We start from the raw sequence: 8,551 nt of genomic DNA on the forward strand, positions 1-8,551 counted from the left end.
GCATTTAGCACATAAAATCATTTTAGGCATCTTTCCTAAAATAAACTATTGCTCGTGTCTAAAATATGGTAGACACTCATCTCACAACCATCACTTAGCATTCTAAGTTTAAGTCTAGAAATCCTACAAATTCCTAGTTCGCTTAAACTAATGTTTTGATACCAACTGTGACATCCCCAAATTCACGACCAGAAAACTCCGATTTATTTTATGCTTTTTAAAATAAAATCAGAGTAATCCTTTGATTAAAAGTGCTACGGAATTTATTCCTAAAAAACATGATAAATACTTTATCAAAACATCTCCGAAGAGATGTATTTTTTACGTTTTCACTACAAGAAAAAAGGCCTTTTACGACGCGCAAAATACGACGCTCATTGATCTATGTTACGCAAAGGAGAGTGACATTAGAAAAATGTCATCTCTTCAAAAAAATTTAGGATAGAAGACACGCATTATTGTGCGCCCTTAAATTAGTGTCTAAAAAAACACGGAGGGCACCTATGATAAAATGCGCGTCGTCTAAGGATGTCGCTTTATATTTTTTAATGGAACACGCGTTCCATCCTTTAATAGTGGGGGAAAGGGGGAAATGAAATTCTGAAAATTTAAAAACCCCACCAAGGTCTCCTCTACCTTCTTTCAATCGTTCTTCTCTCTCTCTCTCTCTCAATCAAATACCAAAAATCGACTATTGTTGGAACTAGGGTTCCGGTTCTTAGTGAAATCGAAGGTTTTTTGGTCACCAGGCCATGAAATTGATCAAAGGGGTACAGTTTTTGGAACCATGACTATTGTTGGAACTACGGTTTCAGTTCAAAAACCCTTCATCTACTTCCCTCTATCTTCAGTTCCTCAAGTACTTTCTTAGCCTCTCAATCAATAGAAGAGCTGTATTACAACTACAAATTTAGAGTGATTTCCATATCAAGTAGAACAATAGCTCCATTAAAGTCAAGGTCTCGAAACTCCATGGTCAATCACCATCGTTGGTTACTAACACCACCATTTGTATAAAAACCCTAGAACCACCAGGCCACCCTTTTCCTCCATCCATGTCCTTCCTTTCTGTCTATCTCTAACAGACCACTGCAACATCACATTCACTTCTCCTGGCATGCGACTGCGACTCCTAAAAGATTTAGTGTTATGCTCGATGCTTCTCAACAAAATCGATCGAGGTGTCGGCGCTCCTATCTCATAGAGATTTAGGGATTTCTTGGTTCAAGGTATCGAATCTCAGACATCAACGACTTTTTTTGATGACCCGGTCAGATAAAGACGTTTGATGAACTAAATTTGTGTATCTGACTCGGAAAGCTTAATCTAATCGGGTAAGATGGAAAAAATCGACTGACTGAGAAAGGAGGAAGAAAGGGAGAGGGGTTTCCATTTATACCCTTGCCCTACCAAAGGAAGAAATCAGCGACTCCATCGTTTCTTCTCCTACTTCAACGCCAATTTTCTTCTCCCGCAACAACCAATCGTCGACGATCCTCTTCTCATCTGTTTCAATTTTTTGAAGTCTCCTTCCCCTTCTCATCAGGTACGCTTCTTCCTTTTTCCTCTTCTCATCAGGTCCGATTTTTTGATAATATATAGGTTTTGATTTATGATTTTTCTGTTGAACATGTATGGTTCTTCATTGAATTCTGAAAATTTCTCAAAGAATTTAGGCCCTGTGTTCAATTTCATCATATTTCTTTTGTTTTAGACTTGTGCTCAATTTCAAGGAGGGAGAGAAACCTGCGATATTTGTTGCTCTTATTTTCTTGATTTGCACTTAGGAACCATTGGTGTTACCAGATAGCAGGTTACCATGTTCTGCTGTTAAACTTTTCACCATTCCTAATGAATTAAAGAATACTAAGAATAAATGACAGTATCCGTAAGGTCGGGGTGTCACATATAAAATATCAGGATATGAAAGTCACATAACTTATTCTCTCTGCAACAAATGAAAAAGCACCAGTCAAATATATATATATATATATATATATATATATATATATATATATATATATAAGAATCAGTATAGAATATTAATGCGGGAGTGTTTGTAGCTTTTTGGGTGTGCATATCTTGGACCATTTGGGCATTTCTACCACTTATTGTTGGATAAGTTGTTCAAGGGCAAAAAAGACACGACAACAGTTGCCAAAAAGGTATCCTAAGAACCTTTGATAATAAGGATAACAATGGAAATTTACAATCTTACAACTGAATTATATGACACCTAATTCGCGATTTGATCTATATATTTGTAGGTGTTGCTTGAACAAGTGACATCTTCTCCATGGAACAACTTGATTTTTATGCTTTACTATGGGCTTGTTATCGAGGGTAAGGTCTTTTTGGTTCCTTGTTTGAATAAATATGTTGACTATAATTATTTTAGTAGATAAACGATTATGAATTGGTTTAATGCTAATGGGGGTGTTTGGATGTATGATTTGAAAGTTATTATTTTGTTTTGAAAAATAACAAAATCATGAGTAATGATAGAAATAAGTTTTTCTATATAATCTGTAAATAAGTTTTCTTGCATTTAACCTTTTTAAAGTTGATATCATTTTTCAACTTTAAAGTCATATAATAATTTATGGTCATGTATATATATATGCAGGAAGATCATGGATCCAAGTGAAATCTAAAATCAAGAAGGAATACCTCACAGTACAATACGCAGCTGCCATGGCTTTGCCACCTTTATCTATTCGAGGTGATTTGGGAGTTGTTTCTACTGCTGGAGTTAGATATGCATATCCACTCCTAAAATCATTTGCAAAAATGGGACCTCAAGGTGTTCTTGGTGCCACAAAGCTTTTACGCCCTTTTTCAAAAATAGTTGATTCATTGGGACTCAAAGATCCTTTCATTAGAAATTGGGTGGATCTTTTGTCTTTCTTACTTGCTGGAGTGAAATCCGATGGTGTTCTTTCAGCAGAAATGGTACATAATCATATCATACATTAAAAAGTTTCTTTTAAGGTAGTTTTACTTTTTGGTATGATGGAATTGAGGAAGGAATGGAATGGGCTATTCCATTACCACATGTCCTCATCCATTCCATTCCAACCAAACAGAATCCATTCTATTCCTTCATATTTTATAGTTCTCTAAATGTCTAATCTTTTGCCTGTATATATATCCACATATTTGCAGATTTATATGTTTGCAGAATGGTATAAACCAGGTTGTAGTTTAGAATACCCTGTTGGTGGAACTGGAGCACTTGTTGAGGCTCTTGTTCTCAGATTTTCCTTCTGATAAACTTCCAAAAATGTCAGAACCTTCACAACTTATGACAGAAAATACACGTTCTGATCTTTATGTTGCACTCCCTGTTCTCAGTCAAGGAAAGAAATGGGTCTTACTATACAGGTAAAATTTCATCTTCATCATATTTTCAGTTTCACATTATTCTTGAATCTTGATATATCATTATCTTTTTTATATGTTAGTACATGGAGGCATGTCATATCTCTTTCAACCTTATATAGAAGAAGCAATCTTTGCCCTGGGTTAAGTCTACTGGTAATGTCTTGTCTTCGTTTCTCTATATGTTGACAAAAGACTTTTGTACCCTTTTTCACTATGATGAGTAAATACTATACAGGGATCGAATGATACATTTGTGTTTACAAATACACCAAGGCGTCCTGTTATATATCGCCCCACAGGTACTGCATTTTCTTGATAATATATAAAAAAATCTTTTATAATTTTAATATTTATTTGGGATTTATTATGTTAATTGTGCATTTATTAGGGGTGAATCGGTATTTTACTCTTTGTTCAACTGAGTATTTAGCGCTTGGTGGGGGAAATCATTTTGCATTGTATCTCGATAGTGACTTGTAAGAGTGTTGCACTTGCATCATTCCTATTTTTCTTTTTGAGGGATAATATGGTAATTTGGCAATTTGCATATTTTTTTCCCCATATTGAATGGGTCAAGTTTGGCCTCAGAAACTTATGGTAACTCTTGTTTGTCACACACCCAAGAATTTGAAGTGAAGGAAATTGAGGTGCTTTCTCTCACTTATTTTTGCAAAAATTACATTTTTGGTCCTCGAGTATGGCTGATTTTGTTCAATTTGGGTCCTACAAAATTCTCTTGCAAATTTGATCGTTATTTGAGGTTTTTGTAATGTTTTTACTCTTCGTTCCAAGTAAAATGAGTTGGGACTAAAATTGAAAAGATCAGCAATTGACAACCTTTCTCTGTGTTCAATGCTTTAGTTGTGTTTGCTCTAAGGGAGATCAACTTATCACAAGTAAGTTACTGTTTCACCCTTTTATTTAATATTTTTGTGATTGAATGAAAGTCTTAATGAAAGTAATTGAGAACCTTTCTCTGTAAATGATGTTGTGATTGTGGGAGAGGTGTTGTGTTTTTCTCTGTTGCTAGGTAACCTTCTCAACAACAACATTCTACTTAAGCAGGTGAGTAATCAAGATTAAGGGAGACTTGTAATCATGTTTGACATTCCTTTCCAGTAAGAAAAAGAGTTGTATGATTATTTGTTAGTTTTATAGGAATGTATAACCCATGTTAGCAATGTTTTATTTTTGTTTAACATTTGAATGATTCTTTGTATGACATTACAATTTGTGTAATTTATTTTATTTTTTGAGTATGAAATTTTATTTTATATTATGCAATGGATTGTATTTTTTGTATATGGTATTTTATTTCTATTATGAGAAATTAAATGCAAATTTAAATTAAAAATTAATAAATATATAAATTTATTTTTTTTTAAACATTTAAATTTACGATACGCAAAAATGTGTGTCATCTTCATTTATGACATGACCTTTCTTGACTGGGGCTTTCTTGATACGCATTGCGTGTCATTAACACGCGCGTCGTAAGGTTACGACACGCGAATGCGTGTCATCTTCCTTTATGACAGGGCCTTCCTTGATACGCATTGCGTGTCGTAAACGCGCGTCGTAAATGAGCGTCGTAAATGAGCGTCGTCTATAGACGACGCGCAAAAGCGCGTCATCTCTCTTTATGACAGGGCCTTCCTTGACACGCATTTGCGCGTCATCTGAGCCTTTTACGACGCGCAATGAGCGTCGTAAAAGGCCTTTTTTCTTGTAGTGTTTAAAACATTTGGGATGTCCTGGTCAATACAAACACATAAGCATAAACCGAACTTACATTCATCTACACTAATGATATACGTCTCTTCAATCTCTCAGTGTAATGTGTCTTTGTATCGATAAATGTGATACAAAAATATTGAGTGGGTCAGGTTGGGAAAACCTGGTGAGTAGATAGGGATTTCAATCCCACAATGTTATAACATATATATAATTTAGAATTCACACTATAAAATTTTCTCTCTATATATATAACCAACTCTTACCCCACCCCATCAATCCTCTCAACGAGATTATCCATACTGTTGGACCTTAAATTTAACTCTTACTCGCAGATCTAATTCATATTCTCGAGTCAATGATTGTGCCCATTCCGTACTCATGGATAAGGGACAATTGGTCTATGTCTAAATCCATACTCCCGGACTAATGATAGATTCTATGTACTGTCCATACTCCCGGACTAAGGACAACTGACTATGTCTTAATCCATACTCCCGGATTAATGATAACTGACTAAGTCTTAATCCATACTCCCAGATTAATAACAATTAACTAAGTCCCATCCATACTCTCAGACTAGGGACGAATAACTATGTCTAATCTATGCTTCCGGATCAATGACATATTTTAAATTTCTATTCTCCGTATATATCTCATTTGTACTCATAAAGAGATACTACCCCATAACCATTATAACAAACCTTAGGTTTACTCTTTAACCTAAGTTATCATAAACAATCAGGTATGTTCTTTAACACTTCATTCAGACATCACCAAATAATTCACACAAGACATATATTTAGTACATTCAACCAATACTTGTATTAAAATCATGTTCATGAAATGGACTATGCACTCACATGATAAGACGATTATCGGACAGCACTACGGCTATTAAAGTCACTACTAGAAAACAGCCCTTTAATGACGCGCAAACAATGACACTCGCTGATAGAGGACGCACATTTGTGCATGCCGTAAAAAATAATGTTAGTTTTGCAAAATTTGATGCATAGAGGGCACGCATTTGTGCGTGCCCTAAAAATAGTTTCCAACAAAAAATTAAAAACACGGAGGGCACCTATCATAAAAAAGTGTGTCGTCTAAAACTGTCGCTTTATATTTTTCTTTAGGAAGGCGTGTTTTCTTAGGGGGGGGGGGGGGAATGAAATACCAAAAAATTAAACATCCCACCGATACATCTACTTCTTCTTCTTCTAAAATCCTCTACCAAAAAGCCCTAATAATCCTTTAAGTATTTCGTCTTCCTCTCTTTCTTTCTCTCCCTATGCAAGCCCTAAGACGCCACCACCAGCTTTGAACCTCAAAATCTTTAAGAGTTTGAAGTTCCTAAGCAAACACTTCCGCCATCTGAAGATGTCGGTTCAGGATCGGAACTCCACATCGCAGTACACAATGACATCATCGTCTTCACAAACCGCCGTCAATGACGGAGAAAACAAATGCGACCGGGTTCTTTTCTATTACTTCCAAATCTAATCTAGACAACAAGCATTTGATGCTGCCCAACTCGGCTAACTGAAAAGTTATTCCAAAGTTTCACTAACTCATTTCTCAAATTTGCATTGTACGATCAAAGATAGGGTTCTTTGCTGATATCAAATGATCACTTGTTCTTGAACTTCCCCCAAATTTGTTGTTTTAAGCTCGTGATTCCAATTTGCATTGTACGATCAAAGTTATTCCCAAATTTCTCCCTGTGATCCCCTGCTCTTGAATTGTTCTTGTTTTCATAGCACTTGCAAATCTTAAATTCATCAACCTCCCAAATATATCAGACAATATCATATGCTTTTGGGGAAAATTTGGATCTGAAGATGTCTTAGCTTTCCCAATTAGGGGGTGTTTTTATATGCAATGCGTTTGATTTTGCTAGAAAAAGATAGTATGGATAATTGGTTACATAGAGGATGCATCTAGAGAGTAATGTAGTTAGTTTATTGATTTTGGTTTTCACTTGCATGCCAAGCTGTTGATTTGATGTATTTTGAGTTTAAAAAGAGCTATGAACATGAACTGTATCGACCACCTACATTTTGTTGTTGTTGTTGTTGTTGTTGTTGTTGTTGTTGTTGTTGTTGTTGTTGTTGTTGCAGTTCTAACTAGCATCTTGTGAAATCCAAGCACACAAAGGTGATAGGGTGAAAGTTCATTATCGGGTGAGTTAGTAGATACATCTACATATCTATTTCCTTTCTTTCTCCATCCCATCCCATTCCCCCCTCTTCTCTTAGTTATTATCTCAGTTTTCTGTATCACTTAATGAATGATTGTATTTGTATGTATATCTTTGAACATTCTTTTAAGCTCTCGTTTTGCAGGGGAAACTTACTGATGGAACTGTTTTCAATTCCAGCTTCGAAAGGGGTGACCCAATTGAATTCGAACTTGGTACTGGTCAGGTGATAAAAGGTATAAAACCATATGATATGACCCAATTTGATTCTTGTGAAATTTAATTCTTATATATATTATGGAAGTCAAGGACTATTGGCAATGTGTGTTGGGGAGAAACGTAAGTTGAAGATACCTTCAAAGTTGGGGTATGGAGACCAGGGAGAAACGTAAGTTGAAGATACCTTCAAAGAAGGTAACATTTTTATAAATAAATAAATAAATAAGGAGCTTGGTGGCGGTTGATGTTTGTATTGTATGCTATTGCAGTGAAATGGGTGCTCATTTTCAGCTTGTTGGAGATATCTAACTGCTTGTGTTGCATGTGTGCTTCCTCAGTTTGAAGGCGATTCAATTTCTGGGGTACAATCACAACTTCATCATCAAGAGGGTAAAATCACAGCTATGTTGAAAAAAAAAAGGTTGAAGTTTTGAATGTTGTAGGTATATAGATTTTCAGATATGGAAGTGGTGAGTGTGCTTCCCAGTGCAGACGACGAGGTGAATGTAGCTTGCTTTCACCCTTTCTCTGGGGTGGTATTGTCTATGGCACAAAGGTCTCTCTCTCTCTCTCTCTCTCTATATATATATATATATATATATATATATATACATATTGATTAGACCATTATATTCTATTTGACCATTTAAAATAGACATTTTCTATGAGTTTCAGCTTCAAGAGGAGGCTCCTTTGGCACTCAAATGTACTGGTAAATGCAAAGAAGGGGGGTTTGTTGAGCTATTTATGACTAAGATTGATTTTCCTGCTAAATTTGACTATTGCATGAGGTAACTCAATCATACCCTTTTATCCAGTTCTTCCAATATTTTGAAATTCTTCATTTATTCTGTTATGTATGCTCTTTGATATTGAACTGAAAGGGGAAGGCTGAAGTTGTCTATTGATGTTGTTACTGATTGGTTTGCAACAACCATACTAATCTTACCTCGCATTTCTTACTACTCTAGGGACGCTTTGGTAATTTCCATAAACTCTCTCCTCAACAACTGT

At 35.5% G+C, this 8,551-nt stretch overlaps 2 protein-coding genes and 1 long non-coding RNA gene across 3 annotated transcripts; all 3 read left to right on the plus strand.

Moving 5' to 3' along the window:
* The first annotated feature begins 2,045 nt into the window (after positions 1–2,045).
* Positions 2,046–2,689, plus strand: LOC145069781 (uncharacterized). The gene is made up of 3 exons (XR_013689679.1): positions 2,046–2,165; positions 2,268–2,343; positions 2,627–2,689. It is a non-coding gene; the product is annotated as an uncharacterized LOC145069781 (long non-coding RNA).
* LOC145069770 (uncharacterized) lies at positions 2,690–3,538 on the plus strand. Its single transcript, XM_079016718.1, has 3 exons — positions 2,690–2,952; positions 3,166–3,384; positions 3,465–3,538. Exons 1-2 carry the CDS (start codon positions 2,695–2,697, stop codon positions 3,268–3,270), a joined length of 363 nt encoding a protein of 120 aa, XP_078872844.1. The 5' UTR covers positions 2,690–2,694; the 3' UTR covers positions 3,271–3,384; positions 3,465–3,538.
* LOC145057971 (uncharacterized) lies at positions 3,284–3,864 on the plus strand. Its single transcript, XM_079005885.1, has 4 exons — positions 3,284–3,384; positions 3,465–3,537; positions 3,620–3,683; positions 3,773–3,864. The coding sequence occupies exons 1-4, from the start codon at positions 3,284–3,286 to the stop codon at positions 3,862–3,864; spliced, it is 330 nt and encodes a 109-aa protein (XP_078862011.1).
* Positions 3,865–8,551: the final 4,687 nt, after the last annotated feature.

Source organism: Lactuca serriola, chromosome 1 (assembly GCF_051521515.1).
Source record: "Lactuca serriola cultivar US96UC23 chromosome 1, Lser_US96UC23_V15, whole genome shotgun sequence".
NCBI lineage: Eukaryota > Viridiplantae > Streptophyta > Magnoliopsida > Asterales > Asteraceae > Lactuca > Lactuca serriola.

Excerpts from the sequence above, each read along its gene's own strand:
- LOC145069770 (XM_079016718.1), top strand. The coding sequence starts at position 2,695 with ATGGCTTTGCCACCTTTATCTATTCGAGGTGATTTGGGAGTTGTTTCT. Across the intron at positions 2,953-3,165 it reads GTGTTCTTTCAGCAGAAATG|ATTTATATGTTTGCAGAATG; the intron begins GTACATAATCAT and ends ACATATTTGCAG.
- LOC145057971 (XM_079005885.1), top strand. The coding sequence starts at position 3,284 with ATGTCAGAACCTTCACAACTTATGACAGAAAATACACGTTCTGATCTT. Across the intron at positions 3,538-3,619 it reads GCCCTGGGTTAAGTCTACTG|GGATCGAATGATACATTTGT; the intron begins GTAATGTCTTGT and ends AATACTATACAG. Across the intron at positions 3,684-3,772 it reads TGTTATATATCGCCCCACAG|GGGTGAATCGGTATTTTACT; the intron begins GTACTGCATTTT and ends TGCATTTATTAG.